Raw genomic sequence first — 21,659 nt, 5'->3', positions numbered from 1 at the left:
GAGTATTTTTGGAATAAAAGAAAATAGTGGAGAGGTCCAGGAGCACTTGGGGTGGTGGAGGGAGCAACACCCCCCCTCTAGGGGCGCTGAGCGCCATTGCCTTGTAGTCTCGCCTAGGCGCCCCCTCTAGGGGCACTGAGCGTCATTGCCTCGTAAGCTCGCCTGGGCGCCCTCTTGTCTTGGCGTTGAGTGTGACACTTGCTGATGTGGCACCCTAGACCTATTTAAGGCTACCATGCAATGAGGTGCCATCTTTTAGCGGCTGAAGCACGAACCTTAGAGTTTTGGACCTCTTGGAGCAAGTTTGGGCGTGTGGGAGCTCTCCATTTCTCTTCCTTGGGTCTTAAATCTCTTTCATTATCTTCCATTGTAAGCTCAAGCTCCATGGCAATGGAGAGCTAACTTCATTTCTTGTTGCGGAAAGATGTAACCTCTAAACTTCATGTATATGAACATGTTTTGAATACATTAAGCTTCGTTCATTGAATGCAAGTGGTTTTCTCCCACTCTTAATGCTTGTTATGTTTTGGTCATTCATAACTTGATGTTTGGGTTTGTTTGTTATTGGAAGATAGCTCATGAACCATGACTTGAAGTAAGCTACCTAAAGGAAATAGTATTTAGAAATGGAGCTAGGACCTTTAGTTGTCATGAACTTTTTTTCTTACTACAAAATTGATTATTAGGGTTTTCAAGAGATTGGAGTCATATAAGCAAGTCTAGGCTTTTTACACCAAAGAATTGGGTTCTAAGTAATATAGTAAGTTGACATTAGCATTTTAATGAAGAATATAAGTTCTAATATGCATGAAAGTGAAGTAGGTGAAGTCTAACCCCAACATTACCATTCCATTGTTTCAAATCTCATTCATTTCCAAGTATTTTTGGCTACAAAAGATCATTTTACTATTCATGCAATTTGTTTACTTTAAGTGCATTTAAATCTTACTTAATGGAATCATTCTTTAGTCTTAATTAGTTAAACAATTATACGATCGTTTAGTGTTACACGAGTCACTTAGGAAATGATATCTGGTCTTACCAATTTATTACTTGATACGATTCGGTATGTTTGCTGAGGTCTTAACAGTGGGCTTGAGATAAGTGAAACCTTAATCACGGTCCAACCTCAGCCTAATACCTCTAATTACCGTTTATCTTAATCCTCATAGAAAAACATGTTTATCAGCTAAGGTCGGACGCCCCTATATTCGGTCGTTCGGTCTTGCCTATCAATTCTGTCGCATTCCTTCACTAGGTTGCTTGTTGTCCTTGGAGTCATTCAGCATGATTGGTGTGGGGTGTATATATGGTCGTCCGGACCATACGGTACACACAATATATTATATAGGTAATTTTAAAATGATTATGTGTTAAGGAGGAAAGAGTATCCAGTCTCATCTACAAAAAAAATATTACAATAATTGCTATGAAATATTATCTATTAATTTTATTTAAAATTACATATTAACTTTACTTTTATGTTTAAAAACATCGAGTCTCTTTTTATAGTATGCAAATATCCCTTTAAATAACACGAGCATATTTCACAGTATAAACACACACACGTATATATATATATATATATATATATATATATATATATATATATATATATATATATATATGAAATAGTTTATTCTTATAAATGAAAAAAAGTAGAAAGTATAAGTGCCGTTTTGGAAAACATAAAGACAACTCAATTTATTTTTAGTAAATAATAAGAGTAAACAACTAGTATAGTAGAATAAGCATTAACATATTTCATTTTGAGTAAAAAAACAATCACATACAATAATTTTAATTTTATTAATTTATAATTAAGTAAATATTTCGTGTTTATTAGAATTACCAATATGTTTAGTAAAAGAAAAATTAAACTTAAGATGTAATTAATCTTTAAGAAATCACTAAACATTTATGTTTAGAAAGCAACAAGTAGAGGTAAATACACCTTTCAATATTTAAAGCATTGTTAATTTTTTATTTAATAAATACAAATAAAAATTATTAAAAAACCACACATACGTTCAAATAACTCAACAATTAACAAATTTTAAACAAAAACTAATTGAATTAAAACTTTTGTATTAAAACTATAATATTTTTTCTTATTATTCTAAAATGGCAACATATACTTATTTTATTAAATCAACTTAACTATCAATTGACTTAAAGTGACTACTAAGTGTAGGTACAACTAGTAGTTATCTTGGTTTGATTTCATATGCTTATACTTTTATTGAAGACTGTGGTTAATATATGAATAACTTTTTAACTGCGAGGTATAAACTTTTATTTATGTCGAATTTATGTGAAATATTTATAAATTAAAACATACTTGAAAGTATAGTTTTCAAAAGCTTTGATTGAAAAGTAGTTATTCTTATGTCATTATTTTTTATCATGAATTTTAAGGTGTAATTTTTATCATAGATTTAGTATGATCTTTTATGCTTTTGTATTCTTTTGTTTTATTTTATCTTTTAATAAATTTTCGGATGATGGCAAATGATTGATAAGCTTTGATGTATTAACATAACTTACATGTCAAATTTATAATAATATGTAACCTATGTTATTTGGAATCAACTATTTACTCATTTAATTTTAATCAATTTATAAAATTATTTCAAAATCATTTTGTTATAATTATTAAATAACTATCTTTTTTTTGTATATATATTGATTTTGAAAACCTTGCAAATTTAGCATGTCTAAAATGATAAAAAAAGAAGTGAAAAGTTATATAAATTTTAACAATTTAATCAATTTTTTATTTACTAGTTTAATCCTCCTGAAAAAAAAAACTTACTTGCGATGAGACCAAAACAATTAGTGAAAATTTTATTCCACATGTCAAATGCATCTTGCACGCTTAACAATTGTGCTTTTCACCTCTATTTTAAACCCTAGTTACGATAAATATGTTTTCCCCTAACTTGTCTATTTTTATTTTAATCCCTGAACTTTGAATTTTATTTTTTCATCCTGTACTTTTGAAAAATGTTGAAACGGTTGAAGTGACTGACAACATCAAGTAACGTGGTTTGATTTAAAATCAAAATTGACATATTAAGAAAAGTACTATATTTTCAAGAAATAGTAGGGCTTCCATGGACAGAAATAGATACACAGCATGATCACCCAACACTTTTCATAAAAGTCTAGTCTTCTGATCATGTAGAGAAGAAATCCCCAAGAAATCAAATTTTACCAAATTGCCCATTTTACCTTTCCTTCTTCATAGGTTCCAAGCCAATCAACCACTCATTTTCTTGATTAGGAATTTTAATGAAATTTACACTATTTGGTCTATCTATAAGGTTTCCATAAACCTTTACTCAGAGAGTTGTTTAGCCTTCTTCTTCACTATAGTTAGATCTTCCATCCACCTTCAATCCTATTTATATGGTTTTTTCCTCCTATTCCAATTCACCATGGAGTGAATGTACTTGTTAATATTATTCCCTTTTACAATCCATATATCACTTGATCTTTGTCTCAAGATTGATTAATCGTATTTTGCTAAATTCCACAATTGCTTTGCAGCAGCTTCTTGGTTATGCGGTCCACATCTTGAAGGAAGAGCACGCTACCTTTATGTTCAATACCAAAGGATAACTGCAAGGAGGATTTGTTACTTTAAAATCTATCCAAGATATGAATAATAAAAACCAAAGTAGACTCTTAAGTTTGTCTCACAAAATGAAAGTTTATTCAATCTTCAGAAGTGATTGCAAGAGAAGGTTGACACCTTACTATAAAAGTGATTACGAGAACAAGATATAGGAATGAACTTTCTATGCAAAAAACATTTGAAAATGAATAATTTCAAGTTTATCATAATATGTGTCAATTTTACAACCGGGATAAAGTCTAAAATGTGAATAAAAATGTTACCCACGATAGTATAAATATTAATTGTACTTGTCAAAATAGTTATTTTTTTTATGGATCTTTTAAAAGATTATATTTGGTCATATGAAATGAATATTAATTTATAAGAATTAAGTTTAAAATTTTTTTAACAAAATTAAAATAATTTGTAAGATCATGGCTATATTTGAAAAAAAAAAACTAGTTAAAAACTTACAACTAAAAACTATAATGAATGTCAATTGAAAAGATTGATATATTTAATTATAAATAAAAACACATCGAAACAGAGTAAAGGGATGAGGCTAAGGTGCTTATTATGTTGAAACAAAAAACAGAGACTACCTAGCAGAGATTAAAACAGAACACCTAACAGAATATCGAACAACGTCTGTCTTTATTTCATAATGCATGTTTTTTTTTAAGACGATTTCTTAGTGAGATATTATATGTTTAAATGTAAAAGAATTGACAAAAAAGTAACAAGAAAACAAATACATAAACAGCTCAAGTGAAGCCAAGGAAGCACAACGTGAGCAGTGAGAAACAGGATAAAGCAAACATGAATTTCTTAACTATAAGCTATACTCCAAAGAAAAATAAGGAAAGGATGGAAAAAAATGCATTGCAATCAAGGGCACAGATTAATTCCATATGTAAAGGGATCCTGCAGTTCTCATAGAAGATAAATGACTTGCCAGAAGTCACTTTACAATTTTCTTTATGAATCTAAGGAGATCATTTTTTTTTTGGAGTAGGCACTTTTTCCAAGTAATGTGATTCACCACATATAAGATAGACATGTGTATTCTTGACCACCACTCCTTGAGAAAAAGTCACAAAAATCTCCACCTTGTCTCCTGATCCTAAATTTGACCTTATAGCCTGCCAATCTATATCATTAAAGGAAATTCTTTTGCCATGCATGTGTATCTGCAATGTGCACTTTGTGTAATTAACAATTAACACACTTCTAAGACCTTCAGATGCCACAATTTCAGGAGTTGATACATTAAAAACACACAAAAACATTCCCTTCATGACATTATCTGGAGGCACAGTGAAAGAAACAGAATCTCCCTGACCCATATAGGCCAACCAATAAGGGGGGTTGTCACCTGGAAGAGAGACATCAGAAGACTCACTACTTGCCAATACCTGTACCATGAGATAAAAGCTTAGTCATTTATTTAATTTTCCTATTCATATTGTCTTCTACAATCATTATTTGCCGATAAAGATTACAAAATCCAATACTCCATTAAAGCATACCAATGGAATTAAAATAAATTTGATTAGTAGTTTCGTTGTGTATATATCACCATCTTGTCGTTAGGGATTTAGAATCCATTTCTGTTTTCGTCTCTTTCAGTATATATAATCATTGAGTATTAAAAAATGAAAAAACTAGTCAAGCAAGAAAGAGGAAATCAATTTCCTAGTTATAAGCATGATCATTTGGTTATTCGATTATTAAAATTTTTGGATAAAGTTGAATAGCTCTAGAAGCAACAAGTGCTAAAAGTATAGAATTGTAATTTCTATTAGATACTTTCTTATGATTATTTTCCGTTCTCTTAATTAATAACTAAAATGATGGAGAATGAAAAAAACAAAGGAAAAGGGAGAGAAGAACCTCAGATATGTTATTGCTGACAGCGTTGAAGAATTCATGGTATGCTCCAACACCGATCAAAGAAGACCTGAAATGCTGCTTTGAAATTTCTGATTCGGTAATATTTGAAAAATAGTCGACCAGAATACTTTTTACTTGCTTAGATAGTTGAAACTCGGTGTCACATTGCACCAAAACAGTTCGAAGATTTGCCAAGTTGCCAAGCAATGGCGCAATATCATCCCAACTATTATCCTCCATATCCACACAATTCAAATTAATATAAGATATGGAATTCATTGTTGGCGACATCCAAGACCGAATAATGATTGAAGGAAAAGGATTACATGACAATCTCTCAAATCCTTGTAAGGATATATATCCAGTGGCTTTTGAACTTACAATTGAAAAAGGCACTTTTTTCACAGTTGTATTTTCAGCAGCTAGAGTTATCAAGGATTTCATTTGCACTATATCTTTCTCCATTGGGTCAATCTTCGAACACCCAGAGAGGATAAGAGTTCTTAAAGATTTCAACCTATATATCTCTTGGGGGAGATTTCTTAGACGTTTACAGTCCTTCAAATTGAGTAATATAAGATAACAGAGATGTCCAATAGATCGGTGTACTTCCCGTAATCTCGGACAATCTTTTAGAATGAGTTCTTCAAGATTTGGTAGTCTCGAAAAGTCAGGTGTTTCTGTTAAGTACATGGAGTGACTAAGGTTAAGGACTTTTAGTGATTTCAAAACCTACACCAAGATAGTTTTTGATAAATATTAGAGACAGAAAATAAAAATTGAGACTGTAGCAAGTCACTATTTTATTTTAATTAAGCTTTATGTTGTAATGAAGAATGGCTCGTAATAAAACCTGGGGTTCTTCCAAAAAGAATTGAAGAAGACTGTGTTTTAGATCAATCGCTATGGTATCATCCGCATTAAAGTAGTTGGGTAGGTATTCTATAGAAAATCCACGGAAACTAATCCATCTCAATTTCGGATAAAGGTTCTCAGAATTTACACCGTCTTTCGGAAGTCTTGATGGTTCTCTTCTTGTTGAAAGCAAGACAGGCAATACCTCATAGTCGTTTCTCTCCTGTGATTTAAAGAACCAAAAAAGAAAAATGAATTGCGTACATGAGAAGTTAAACACTTTCAAAAGAAGTTTCAAATCACATATAACGAATGTTCTTACAGCATTCACTTTCAATGCATATTCTGCATCCCCATCAAACAACAGTTGACCGTTCTTCCAACGTCTCTCTCCTGAAATTTCACGAAAAATTGCTATTCCCATTTCTTGTAGTAAAGGATGCATTCCAAATTTGTTATTTCTTTTGACTTTAATGAGGTTACGCTCCATGAGAACTCTTATTCCACTATCAGCGTCTACTCTAAAGCCATGTAGAACACTTGTTTCACTATCATTTTCTACTCCAGAGCCATTTAGGATCTTCGTAGCGTAGCCTCTGTCCTTACCAACAAAGAAACAACATACATCAAAGAATAAATCCCTTTCCATTTGATTGCGTAAATGGTCGAAGCTTATTTTCAATATCATTCGAACATTGTACATGGGATTTTTCTCTAATTTAAACAATACACTACGCCATTCCTCATTGGTCCTTTCAAATAAAGTACTTCCAATGACTTCAAGAGCTAGAGGTACTCCTCCACAGCAAGAAATTACACTTCTGGCTAGGTGATGGTATCCTTTTTTTGGTTTTGCTTCTCTAAATGCGTGCCAACTAAGAAGCTCAAGGGACTCGTTTTCATTCATTAGATTTATCTCAAAAACAGAATGAACTTGATATCTAAGAAATAGGACTTGGTCTCTTTTTGTCATGATTATTACACTTCCTTTACTTAACCATGAACGACACTCCCATAGATCTAATAAGGGAAGATAGTCATCCATATCGTCAAGTACAATGAGGACTCTTTTCCCAAAAAGTCTGTCCCTAATCATATTTCTTCCCATCTCGAAGGTATCTATCTTCACCTTTGTTTTTAGGACATCTGAAAGAAGTTGTTCCTGTAAATGAGTTGGTTCACTAACTTGTGCAATATCTTCAATGAAACTTTTATGCATGAATGTACCATGGATTTGATGGTAGATGGCTTTGGCAAGGGTGGTTTTACCTGATCCTTCCATTCCAAATATCCCTATTGTACAAACATCCGTGGACTTTTCTTTTATAGTTCGAATTAAATATTGCACTTGGTCTTGTAATCCAACTGGGAATTTAGTAGCAGACAAAACTGATAAATTAAGAACGCTCTTAACAATTTTGTCCACTAGTTCAGCATCGCTCCTTCAAGTTAAATATCATTTAAAGAAGAAGTCATGTATTAACAAAGTTAAATCACAAGCCTGAAATACCGTTGAGTGAGTGAGTGATTTACCTGTGATTGCTCTCATCCCATCCAAAGAAATTTGCGGCTTTGGTGAGTGCGTGGCTCCATCTAGACATGCCATGCTCAAGTTGCTGTGCTGAAAATGTTTGATGTGCAGTTGCTTTCAAGGCCTTTCCAAAATCGCCCTTCTGAAGACGTACATCAGATGGCTGAATTTCGTAATATACAGGCAGAATATGTCGGCAATAAGTTTGGTGCCATTGAATGATTTGTTGAAGCTGATGAAGACACCAAGCAGATTCAGAATAGGTTTTGGTGAAAACAATTATTACTACCCGACACAGATTGAGGATAGGTTGTTGGACGTGCATTGACTCCACTACATTCTGATGGTGAAGGAAAGTGGTGAGTCCAACGGACGAGAGGGCAAAATCGAGATGAGAAACAAATTTCCTGCGGATGTCTTCTCCATTGAAGTTGATGAGCACGTCGTAATACCGTGGGAGTTTGGTTGATGAAGACGCGAATTCCATGGAAGGAATTGATGAGGTAATGAACTGTTAGAAGAAATAGCAATAATGAAACACTCTCAGAGATTATCCATACAGACACAAAATCGATTCAAAGTGCTTTTTTCAATCGTCGTGGAAACGCGTTAAGACCATCATAGAACCTTTTTTACTTTCAACCAGCACCAACTTTCAACCACTAAAAAATAATTCCACTAATTACTAAATATTTTCTATTTTATTTAAAATTACATATTAACTTTACTTTAATTTTTAAAACATCAAGTCTCTTTTTACTATGTGCAAATATCCCTTTAAATAACATGACACTAGTGCAGAAAGAGGATACGGCACTGGTTAATTTCACTCATAGGCATCGGTTTTTGAACCGAGGCATATTCAGGCGAGGCAAAAAGTGGTAGCCTTTTTGCCTCGGTTCCAAACCGAGTGATGTTGTTTGTCTCTACGGCCTCGGTTAGAACCTAAACTGAGGTAGTAGGATCTTTTTTTTTTCTGATTCTAATTTCAAACTCCATAACCCCAAACTGAAAAACGTTAAAAATGAAACAGAAAGCCAGAGATGAAAGCCAGAGATGAAACTCAGAGATGAAACTCAGAGATGAAACAGCAAATTACATACTCAGATGAAACAACAATATTACATTCTCAGATAAAACAACAATATTACATACTCAGATGAAACAACAATATTACAAGACACAATATTACAACATCCAATGTCAAAATTCTCTCTACAGAAGCAGCAAAATTACATACTCAGAAGCAATATTACAACAACAAAAGAAACTCAGAGATGAAACAGAAAGCCGGAGAAGCCAAATTTCTTCCTCTTCGCACATGGTGAAACAGAAAGCCAAGTTTCTCTATTCTTCCCCCAACGGCGTGGTCAGAGGTCCAAAGGTTTGTAAAATACAAAAGCCTGAGATTTACTGTGTGAGCTTTTGCTCCTCCAAACCCCAACCGCCGTAGGCCCGCCATCCCTCCACCTCCTGCCCCGCTACCCCGACGAAGCCTTCACCGGCTTCTGTCCCGCATGCCTCTACAAACGCCTCGTCCTCCTCGACCCCAACAACAACAACAGCCTCGCCACTGCTCGCAAACCTCCATCCACTACCGCCGTCGCCGCCCTTAAAGCCCTCTTCCGCCCTAGAAACCCTAGAAGAAAAAGGAAACTTATTATGGACCGATTGATCGGTGTAAATCAAAGTTTAATCGGTGGAAAAAGTTTCTAACGGTGAAAACAAGCTTTTAATCGGTGGAATCGAAGGGAAATGGTGAAAAGGAGAAGAAACCCTAACGAAGATGATTCTGTGAGTGTAGAAGGCTTACCGTGACGATGAAAGGCTTGCGATGAGGAGATCCCTCTCTCGAGCACCGTGGAACGGCAGCGGCCGACGGCGTGGTTGAACGGCAGCTTGCGGATGAACGCAGCTTGCGACAAGGGTTGAACGGCGGCTTGCGGTGAGAGGGCAGAGGGCGAGATGGCAGAGGGCGAGAGGGCAGAGGGCAGAGGGCAGAGGGCGAGAGGGCGAGAGGGCAGAGGGCGAGAGTGCGAGAGGGCAGAGGGGAGATGAGAGTGAGATGAGAGTGGGACGAGGAAAGAACGAGAGGGGAGATGAGAGTGAGATGAGAGTGTCAGAGGAAAAAATGAAAAAGCGGGTCAGGCGTGAGTGATTTGACCGGGTAATAGGCCTCGATTCTACCTTTAACCGAGTCAATAGAGTGACCAGTAGAGGTGTATAGGCTTCGGTCTCATTCCAAACGAGGCAATAGGAAGGGTTTAGGCACCAGTTTCGTAGCAAACTGAGGCAGTAGTTACATGTCAGATTTTTCAGACAGCGCAGCAGAGGTGTATAAGCACCGGTTTTGTGTTAACCGAAGCAATATAGCTTTTGAACCTCGGGTTGAATGGGGACCGAGGTATATAACCTTGTACGCTTCGGTTTCTCAATAACCGAAGCGTATATGGGGCGTCAAAATCCGTTTGTTTTACTAGTGTGAGCATATTTCATAGTACACAAATACACATATATCTCTCAGAAGAGGTTATTCTTATAATGAAAAGAAGTAGAAAGTATAAATACCGTTTTGGAAAACATCAAGACAACTCAATTTCTTTTTACTAACTAATTAAAGTAAACAACTAGTATAGCATGATAAGCATTAACATGTTTCATTTTAACTAGAAAAACAATCACATATAATAATTTTAATTTTATTAAGGGTTAAATATATTTTTAGTCCCTAAACTATGAAGCGAATTTGAGTTTCGTCCCTCTTCAAAAGGTTTGTTCATATTAGTCGTCTTAGTTTTGAAACTCTTATGTTTAGTCCTTAAAATTGAACAACGTTAAATTTTTGTATGAGACAACTAACGGTGAGCTAGGTGTGTGCCACGATTTTTCTTTTTTTTCTGAAATATTTGCCACATTTTTCTCAAACCCTTCCTTCTTCTCCTTCAGTCACTCAAAATGCTCATCTCTTTCACACCCACTCCGGTCGAAGGAACTGCCAGCGAATAGCCTATATTCTTATGAGAGAAACCTTTTGCGTTATTAACCCCGTGAACCCTATCGTTATTATCTTCCTCTATTTTCATCTTCCGTTGCAGGAGTTGCTGCTCAATATTGTGACTAATCTGCAACCTCCGAATCTCGGACTCGGGCGCACGTTCCGTTTTGGTTTCGGCATCTCTGACCGCTGGACGATCCTTGGAGATGCATTACGTTTCCGGCGAAGGATTCTTCGTAGGAGCATTGGCAGCCGCCGACGGCTGCTTATCTAATCCGAAGATAAAATCTAGATTTGGCGATGCCGTATGCAGCGACAAAGAACATCAACAAGCGGAACCTGAACGGAATCCAGAGCGTCGACGAACCACTGTCACTTTGGTTTAGGATCAGTGAGTGCAAAATTGATGTTGTTGTTGGTGTTATTGTTGTGGAGCGAGAACAAAAAGAGGCGGAGGCGTGCGGGTCTGGGTGAGGTGCGGGTCTGGGTGAGGTGCGGGTCTGGTAGTTTGGGAAACAAGAAGAATCAAATGATAATGTTACTGAGATTGTCTCGAAACCATTAACGAGACCCTCAGACCCTAGGTTGTTGTTGGTGGGGAGGCAAAGAGGCGGCGGAGGGGCGATGAGATCGGGGTTGTCCTCTTGCATGATCTGAACCTGCACCATGAGAAACCCCAAATGGATGAAAATGGAGACTCAGGGGAGGGTATAGTGGTGGGTGTGAAAGAGATGAGAAACCCCAAACATGGCACACACCTTGGCTCACCGTTAGCCACCTCAGACAAAAATTTAACGTTGTTCAATTTTAAAGACTAAACATAAGAGTTTCAAAACTAAGAGGACTAAAATGAACAAACCTTTCAAAGAGGGACGAAACCTAAAATCGCTTGATAGTTTAAAGACTAAAAACATATTTAATCCTTTTATTAATTTATAATAGAGTATATACATACTACAAAAGAAAAACTAGATTTATCGAAAGGTGTCGATAATGTCAAAAATTCGTCGATAACTACAAAAATCTAGCTCACTACCTGATGTTCATCCTCTATAGGTTTATTGTACTCGTCCACTATTATGTCTTATATATATATATATATATATATATATATATATATATATATATATATATATATATTTGTGTTAAGACAAGATCGTCTATAAGACTAAATTGTGTAAACGCTTTCATGTGTTTTGAAATTTAACAAAACAATATTAAACGAAATAAGTATATGACAGTGTTATCATTAGAATAACAACATAGGTAAGTAATTTGTGAAAATGCTCTGAGAAACCTAAATACCTTAGGAAAAGCCTTGGTAAAACACCTAGGTATGAACACATACACCACTAAATGGTTTCCCTAATTAATGCGTCAATGAGAGTCTTGTTGAATACAACGAATGTTATACTTTGCTAGGCAATGATCAAACAAACTCTCAATGCGTCTTGATAGATAAAAGTGTCAAACGATATTTTTGAAAAACACGCTGAAAGTCTCAAATGATATTCTAAAAACTTATATTGAAATACACTTTGCTAAACACATTTATTGAAATAATAAAGACAAACTTAAAGTAGTTACATAGGCTAGTTAGACGATACCATGTGTCAAACAATCTACTTCATCCAATGGTGAAGTCCATCAACTGCTTGGTATCTTAGTGAAAAGTTTAAATGATCAAATTTTATCTAAACAAATCAAATTTGACAATTAATGAAGGGAGCAAGCATGGTGTGCACTGCATCAAAGCTAGGATGAAGGGTAGAAAAACTGAGCAAAGAAGCATTTAAGTCTACGACGGAGTTCTGTTGAGTAAATTTAAATGGAATAAATTAAATGTATTAATAGTTGTGGATAGTTAATGTATTATTCATTGGAGTCTTATGCGTAGTTAATGTATTAGTCGTTTTTGTCTATTTTGAGTATAATGATAAGGAATATGTGAGTCTATAAATTGAATTGTTGAGTGCATGTGAATGGAAAAACAAAGAGAAACTTGACTCAAATTATTCATCTAGAGCTTGTTTGCTAACTCCTCGACTTTTAATTCAATGGAATTCTTTAGATTGCTAATGCTAGCTGGGAGTATGTTAAGGAGATTCGAAAATTTTCCTAAGGTCAACCATGAGGATAAGGATGTTAGAGTGCGGAAGGGGTATTCTAACACACAATATAATGGTAAGCTAGATGAGAAAAAAAAAGTGAGTAATGCAAAAAGGCCACGTGGAGGGTGATCTGAAAGATGGAGACAGAAAGGAAAAGTGTAAAGCAAAAGAAAAAGAATACCAAATTCAAGGATTTTGTACAGGAGAGGACATAGAGTGAGGTATATATTCTCTCTTAAATTCTCTCTCGGATAATATGTTTCTTTCATGCTCTGTTCTTATTATTCTTATTTGTCTGATTACTCTTCTAGGTTATTGTCGCTGCTAAAATCAAGAAGCTGCTCATGTACAATGATTTCATTACTTCTATTCTATTGATCTCTAAACTAAAATTTTGTTACATTAAAAAATATAAATAAAATCCACACGTCTAATTCAGAATTCCCCTTCTAAGTTGTTTTAGCTGTCCAACGTCAACAACTTCTGAGTATTTTTCATGTCATTTTCATTTAAAAACGAGGTTAATTATAATAGTCATTGTTGCCACTTACTGCTGTGGTTGTTGTTTTACTTCCTCGTAGAGAGAGTGAAAGGAAGCAAAATATATCGAACTTGTCGTTATGCGCTCCGATAACATCGTTGCAGTTTCATTATTAACCATATTCACTTGCTCTTATAACTCGTATCGACATCAAATTGAATCAACTTGCTTTCTTGCTTTTACCGTCTCGGTCTTGTTTCATCGAATTGAATCAATGTCTTACACTTCATCATCCTCAAAATCTAAGCTTCGATGGATATACGATGCGTTCATCAGTTTCCGCGGGGAAGACACTCGTAAGAATTTCGTTTCTCATCTCTATTCCGCTCTTGCAAATGCCGGGGTCAACACTTTTCTGGACGATGAGAAGCTTTCCAAGGGACAACAGCTGAAAACAGAACTGTTTCATGCAATAGAAGGCTCTCAAATTTCCATTGTTGTTTTATCCGAAAACTACATTTACTCTACATGGTGTCTCGACGAACTAGTCAAAATCATGGAATGTCATGCTTTTAGAGGTCAAGTGGTTTTACCCGTGTTTTACGGCGTTTTCCCTTCGTTTCTACGTGACCTTTACGATGTTTCTTTCGAAGTCATTCTGGAAAAAGCTAGTGACCTCCACCGGGTGAAACAATGGAAGAAAGCGCTGGGCGAAGCAGCAGGTTTTGCAGGGTGGGATGTTTCAAATTACAGGTACGCATGTACTTTTTGTTCCCTTTTGATTATCAGATTTTTTTTGTCTATCCATCAGTTATTCTTTCTTGAAAGGGAATCTAACGCACTTAATTGAGCAGGGTGCGAATTGTTATGAACATCCTTACATGTTTTCAATTCCTACGGATAAAATATTATGATTTTCTTCTAGTACTTATTTTAAATTCATATATTTAGTGGCAAGCAAAAGTGAAATAAAGAAAATTCATAAACCGGCAAATAGTATCTTTGTGGCTTCTCTGATGTACCTGTAAAAGGTTTAGTAAAACGGTTTCTGCTATGAACACTATGGCAGAAAGACAGAAGATCAACCGTGTCAAAGGATTTATGCAACTTCGATTTTATTTTAGGATCTATTATAATTTGTATCCATTATCAATTCGAGAAATTTTCTTTTTTTGCAGAAATGAAAACTTTGTTGTGAAGGAAATTGTTAGTGAAGTTTTGGAAAGACTAGATAGAACATACATGTCTATTACAGACTTTCCAGTTGGATTGGAATGTCGTGTGGAACATTGTATTGGCCTTCTAAGAAAGGAAACAAGAGGAGCTTATATATTAGGGATTTGGGGAATGGGAGGGATTGGTAAAACAACCATAGCCAAAGCCATCTACAATGAAATACGATATGAATTTAAACATAAAAGTTTCCTGGCAAATATTAGAGAAGTTTGGCAAAGAGATCAAGGGCAGATTGATTTACAAGAACGACTTCTTTCAGATATCCTGAAAACAGAAAAAGTGAAGGTTTATAGCAGTGATTGGGGAAAAGCTATGATCAAGGAAACGCTTTGCACCAAAAGAGTACTTGTTGTACTTGATGATGTTAATACATTAGAACAATTAAGTGCATTATGTGGAAATGGTAATGGGATTGTTCAAGGAAGTGTAATACTCATTACAACAAGAGATGTACGTCTACTCAATGTTCTCGAAGTTGACCATGTATATGAAGTGGAGGAAATGAATGAGATTGAGTCCCTTGAGCTTTTCAGTTGGCATGCTTTTAAGGAAGCAAATCCACCTGAAGATTTCCTTGAACTCTCAAAACAAGTAGTCACTTACTGTGGAGCACTACCTCTAGCTCTTGAAGTTCTTGGATCTCATCTATACAAGAGAAGAGAAAAAGAGTGGCAGAGTGTATTATCAAAACTAAAAGAAATACCAAATGATAAAATACAAGAGAAATTGAAAATAAGCTATGACGGCTTAACCGATCATAAGGAGAAGGACATATTCCTTGACATATGTTGCTTCTTTATCGGTAAGGACAGAGGCTATGTCACAGAGATACTAAATGGCTGTGGACTTCATGCTGAAATCGGAATAACAGTCCTGATAGAAAGGAGCCTCATAAAAGTTGAAAAGAATAACAAACTTGGAATTCATGATTTGCTACGAGACATGGGAAGAGAAATTGTTCGTCGAAGTTCACCACTAGAACCACAGAAGCGCAGTCGGTTGTGGGTTCATGATGATGTACTTGATATATTGACAGAACATACTGTAAGAACTTCTCTTACTATTTTTGAACTATCAATCATTCTCAATGATATCATGAGCACCATAATAGAAGTTTTGATTTTTATTTTCTAAATTTTAACTAAGTTTCGGTTTGACACCATGGGATATATATTTTACCTTTTTCAAAGTATTTAGCTTCTAGATCTATACATAAGTTGCATCTTATGTGTATTACTTCTTAACTTTCTCTAGTGAAAACAGCCAATGCTTCTCCTTGTTTATAACTTTTTTTCATTTACTTTTCATAGGGAACAGGAGTCATTGAGGGATTGGCTTTGAAGATGCAAAGAACCAGTGGAGTTTGTTTCAGTACTGAAACATTTGGGAAAATGAAGAGACTGAGACTTTTGAAACTTGATAATGTACAAGTAGCTGGAGATTATGGGCATCTTCCCAAACAACTGAGATGGGTTGATTGGAAAGCATTTTCGTCAACCCACATACCTGAAAACTTTTATCAGGAAAACATAGTTGCTATTGACTTAAAATACAGTTATCTTAAACTAGTATGGAAGGTGCCTCAGGTACACGTATATAGTATATATTACCTGATATTTTCTATGACGAAAATACCAATTTGGACCAAAACTCACATGGTCTTTTACAATTGTCGTTGTTCTCCAATCAAATTTGGTGTTTTACTTTAGTAATTTGATTTTTATTATATGCATTACTGATTACACGAGAGTGAAATTTGAATGAAGAACAACAACAAATGTATATATAATACATTAAGTTGTCTTGTAAAATTTTTCAGCCATATACGTTGCTAATCTTTCTTTTTGTTCGTTTTAAATTTTTTTGCAGTTTCTGGAGAGGCTAAAATTTCTCAATCTTAGTCATTCCAAGTACTTATCAAAGACCCCAGATTTTTCAAAACTACCAAATCTTGAGAAGCTCATTCTCAAAGATTGTCCAAGCTTGTATGAACTACACCATTCAATTGGAGATCTAAATAACCTCCTTCTTCTAAACTTGAAGGATTGTACATGCCTAGGCAATCTTCCTATGGTAATCTATAAGTTAAAGTCATTACAAACCCTCATCCTTTCTGGTTGTTCAAATATTGACAAGTTAGAAGAAGACATAGGGCAGATGGAATCCTTAACAACTCTAATTGCAGACAATACTAGTCTAAAACAAGTGCCTTTTGCCATAGTAAGATCCAAACAGATTGGATATATATCCCTTTGTGGATATGAAGGATTGGCACGAGATGTATTCCCTTCTCTCATATGGACTTTGATGTCACATACAAGAGGAACTTTATCCTGTTTTCAACCATTTGGGATCATGCCAACATCTATAGTCTCCATGAATATACAGGATAATAATTTGGTTAGCCTATTATCAAAGGTAAGTGAATTTTCAAAACTTCGTAGTATTTCTGTACAATGCGACTCAGATTTTCAACTAACTCAAGAACTAAGAACAATTCTGGATAAGTTATGCAACGCAAACTCTTCTGAATCGGAAAATGCATATCAATCACAAATTCCCGAAAATTCTTTGGCATCGTATTTGATTGGAATGGGAAGCTACCAGCAAGTCTTCGATATGCTTAGCGATAGCATATCAAAGGTTCCTTTTCTTTCTTTCTCTGTGTCTACCTTACATTTCCTATTCACTTTTACAAAGCATGAAATATTGTTTCCTCACAAAAATATGCATTTGGTTGTATAGCATATCATGGGGTTACGTACATATTCATTTATTTTGCATTCAGCTTGGCGCTTAGCGAATTTCTCTGGCTGGGATGGGAACACTACTCTGTCATTTCTCTTCTTCTATAATAAACTAAATTTAATAATACACTTTCTTTTCCTAGATAGGACATAGGACCATATCTTCCTCTTTGTGGGAGTCTTTGGTGACCATGTTAAAATTAAGTATTGTCCTAAATAAATTTATAGTTAGAGACTATCAAATCTATTTTTTAAGTGGGGCCAAAAAGAGGATGTGGAAGGTGAAAAGAAGGGTAAAAAGGGTGTAATAGTGAGTGAATCAACTTTGGAAAATGGTCATTATTTCAATAGGGTTGAAAGTTTTTTGTGACATAGCAGTTCTACAAGTTTTTCTTTCGGTGAGAGTTTCAGAACTGATTGAAATAGAAATCTCTCCTAACTTTCTATTGTCTATAGGTGCTTTTTCTCTGTTGACTGAATTCATTTCAATCCATTTCCTTGTCTACTTTTTTATGAAGTACAGTGTGTATAATAGCAGACAATATAAACTTGAATATGATATTAAATGAATAACTAAGCTTTGTTGCATGATACAGGAATTGAGAACCAATAGTTCTACTGATTTTGTGCTTCCAGGGGACAATTATCCTTATTGGTTAGCCTATAGAGGGGAAGGTTATTCAGTACCTTTTCAAGTTCCTGAAGATAGTGATTGTCGCATGAAGGGAATGCTGTTGTGTGTTGTTTATTCATCAATCCCTGGAAACATGACAACTCAAAATCTTGATAATGTCTTAATCTTTAATTACACAAAGTGCACCATTCAGATATATAAGCAAGCAACAACAATGTTCTTTAGTGATGAAGATTGGCAGGGTGTAATATCAAATCTAGGACCCGGAGACAACGTGGAGATTTTTGTAGGTGTTGGTGATGGAATCACTGCTAAGAAAACAGCAGTGTATCTGATATATGGTCAGTCAATTACAATGAGAATGGAGTCACTTGGACTGAGTGCACAAGAATCACCTGAGCTGAGTGTGATTCTGTCACCTAAAATGAGTGCACGACCAACCACTGATGTGAAAATGGAGGCGAAGAAACCGAAGAAAAATATGTTTTCAAAAATTAGAAGCATTGTTAGAGTATGTTGTTCATGCTTGGAGTAGAATACGGCACTCCATTGTTATCATTCTGTTGTGTGTAATATATAACTAGAAGGAATTGCTTAAATATAAATTAATTTTAAAACAAAAAAAAATAATTATTCTATTGCCTAAATTAAAAATTATTAGTATTTAAATTAGTTTTTATTTTTAAGAAAAATTTAAAATGTAATTAAATACTATATTTTTAATAGTTAATGATAAAAAAATTGTTTATTAGAGATAACTTTTTAATTTCATGTTAAGATGTAATTATAAATCATTTTTTACTTTTAATATATTTTCAGGCTAAGTTTGTCCCAATAAAAATAATAAAACTAAAAATCATATTTTTGTTTCTATTCATATTATTAGAGACTTAAATGTTTTGTCTCTATTATCTGAATTTTCATACCCATTTTCCAGTAACTAAATTTTGTAAAATGCACACTAATTTTTATGTCTTAATTATAAATTTATAGCATATTTCAAATCAGTACATATAAATTTAATATAATATTAAAATAGTTAATATTAATTTCAAAGTTAACATTTAAAAGTAATATTTTGATTTTATTTCAAAACAAGTTTAAATTAATAATAATAAATTCATAATTTTATTTAAAGTTCAAAACAAAATTAATAATATATATAGAGAAACGCTGTACAAGACAATCTATGATATTGTACAGCTGTAAAAACATACTGGTTGACTACTATATTATTTCATTATGAAGGAATATATAATGGGACAAGGACTAATTCCCCAGCTGGAATTTTCTGCATTTCTACAAACGACTACTTTTCTATTTGGAAACATTTATGTTGTGTTTATATTATGTAGTTTAAGATTACTTTTCTATTCGGAAACATTTATGTTGTGTTTATATTATGTACAGAGTAATTTATTTACTTGGAAAATTTATCATTTTTAAAATAAAATGATTTATTTAGATGAGAAAATTGAAACATATAAATCTTAATATGATATTTCAAATAATTAAAATAATAAAATTTAAAATTTATTGAAAAAAGAAAGAAATTGAAATTCTTTATTCTTTATGTTGAAAAAGTACACAAGAATAAAACTCTGACTTATATTGAACTTCTTTCAGGTTGAGTTGGTATGGACTGAAGGATATATTAAGTCGACCTGTACTATATTGTCGCGTGCCTACTTAGTCTGAGCCAAAGGTTGTGTTTAGCCTATTTGGATCAAAGGTCAAGTTAAGCGGGATTTAATCCAAATGTCGAGTCAAATCAGGTCTAAACTGAAAGTCAAGATGAGACATGTCTAGGTTGAAAGTCGAGTCGAGTCAATTTTAGGACAAAGGTTGTGTGGAGTCACCTTGAACTGAAGGTCGAGTCAAGTAGGTTTAGGTCGAATGTAAAGCCGAGTGAAATTGAGTTGAAGTTTGAGTCAAGGGAACCTGAGCGAAGGTCAAGCTGAGTTGGGCTCAAACCAAATATCAAGTCGAGTCGGATCTAGACCAAAGTTTGAGCCAAATCCACTTAACTGATGTCGAGACGAGTTAGTCAGACTGAAAGTCAAGATGAATCGACATAGATCAAAAGTCGACACAGGATGTTGGTCGACCTAGAATGAAGATCAAGTTAACTCAACTAAGAATAGATGAATCATAGAAGTATTTTTTTAAATAAAATTTTGTCTTAAAAGATAAATTAAATTACTTTATTCAAATAAGAAAATTAAAATCTAAAATATTTTAATTACACCGTTCAAACAAACTCTTTAAAAAATGAGGAGAATTCAATTTTAAATAATTTAAATACCATATATTTTAATTTCTTGAATTTGTTGAAATTCCCATATAAAAACAAGGTTAGGGATGAGGAACAAATAAACCAACATAAAATTAATTACGTTTAGTTATACAAATGCCTTTATCTACAAATTAAATTGTATTATCTTTTGAATGGTGTGACAAGAGAAGTCTAAAATGAAAAAAGTGAATGAAAAATTTTAAGATGGAAAAACATAGCATAGGTTTATCCGCATTATTAGAGTAAAGAAATAGAATAAGAAAAGGGACATAAGTTAAATGAGATTAATTATTTATGGGTTATCGAATGACTGGAGGATCAAATTATTGATTGTATTATGAAAGTGAGTTAAAGGTTATTTACATTTTTTTCACTTAATCTTAGATATAGAAAAGTCATGTTTGTTTATATATCCAAGTTGCGGGATAGAAACACTCATTTGTTTTATGCAATTGAGTTATATTGATTATTTGTCGTCTATGTTAATCTTTTGAAAAAAATTTATTATAATTTTATGTGTGGGCACCACATTATGTTCAACTAAGTTGATACGGATTATGAATCGTATGGTTGATGATGAGTTAGTGATTAACTGCATACTGCCTTTTTAGTAGCTATTGACCATTAGGACAAAGTTAACATATCATATTATATAATCATATTATATAGGCTTAAATATGTTTATTTCGTCTTCATGTTAAGAAGGTGAATTTTTGTTTAGTACCCGATCTTAAAAATAAAGACATTGGGTCCCTATGTTATGAAAAGTGTATGAATAAGGTTTTGTCCATTAAGTCGACAACAACGACATTAAGTCTATGCTGATGTGGTTGTATTTTTTCTCTTCTCTCTTCTGCTGTCCAGTTTTTTCTCTCTCTTGTTCAGCTTTTTCTTTGATGATTTGTTGAACTTGTTCTTTCTTTGTGGACCTTATTCATATATTTTACATAACATAGGAATTCAATGTTTTCATTTTTTTAAAATCGGATACTAAACAGAAATTCATCGGGAACAAAATAAGCATTTAAGCTTATTATATAGGAGTTGAGAATCTATAGATACTTGTACCATAACGGAAAGTAATTTTAGAAAATAGCAAAGAATGAGACGTTTTCTATAAATGTGCATCAAACCATTGACTCCCTGAGTCATGCAAAGAAATATATATCTAATTTATGTAATGTATTATATATGTTTTTTTTTCTTATTTCTTTATAATGATTCATTTAACCACTTGTGATTGATTTTGTTAGTGGTT

The 21,659-nt window shown here is 33.9% G+C and overlaps 1 protein-coding gene and 1 pseudogene across 2 annotated transcripts; one reads left to right on the top strand and one right to left on the bottom strand.

Moving 5' to 3' along the window:
• Positions 1-4,479: 4,479 nt before the first annotated feature.
• On the bottom strand, positions 4,480-8,486 carry LOC148195638 (disease resistance protein Roq1-like; annotated as a pseudogene). The gene is made up of 5 exons (XR_015780935.1): positions 7,904-8,486; positions 6,693-7,812; positions 6,369-6,593; positions 5,516-6,247; positions 4,480-5,037 (listed from the first exon to the last, which is right to left on the bottom strand). The product of XR_015780935.1 is annotated as a disease resistance protein Roq1-like (transcript).
• Positions 8,487-13,674: 5,188 nt separating this feature from the next.
• LOC148195637 (disease resistance protein RPV1-like) lies at positions 13,675-18,725 on the top strand. Its single transcript, XM_088095496.1, has 5 exons — positions 13,675-14,241; positions 14,667-15,768; positions 16,035-16,310; positions 16,594-17,367; positions 18,068-18,725. Exons 1-5 carry the CDS (start codon positions 13,763-13,765, stop codon positions 18,638-18,640), a joined length of 3,204 nt encoding a protein of 1,067 aa, XP_087951622.1. The 5' UTR covers positions 13,675-13,762; the 3' UTR covers positions 18,641-18,725.
• The last annotated feature ends 2,934 nt before the right edge of the window (positions 18,726-21,659 follow it).

This window comes from Vigna umbellata, chromosome 7 (assembly GCF_029865625.1).
Source record: "Vigna umbellata cultivar VRB3 chromosome 7, Vumbellata_1.0, whole genome shotgun sequence".
Lineage (NCBI taxonomy): Eukaryota > Viridiplantae > Streptophyta > Magnoliopsida > Fabales > Fabaceae > Vigna > Vigna umbellata.
This window is presented reverse-complemented; position numbering and strand designations above follow the sequence as displayed.

Bases quoted from the DNA above. Each gene is read 5' to 3' on its own strand.
- LOC148195637 (XM_088095496.1), top strand. From the start codon at position 13,763: ATGTCTTACACTTCATCATCCTCAAAATCTAAGCTTCGATGGATATAC. The intron at 15,769-16,034 runs GTAAGAACTTCT...TACTTTTCATAG, and splicing joins ATATATTGACAGAACATACT to GGAACAGGAGTCATTGAGGG. The intron at 16,311-16,593 runs GTACACGTATAT...ATTTTTTTGCAG, and splicing joins TAGTATGGAAGGTGCCTCAG to TTTCTGGAGAGGCTAAAATT.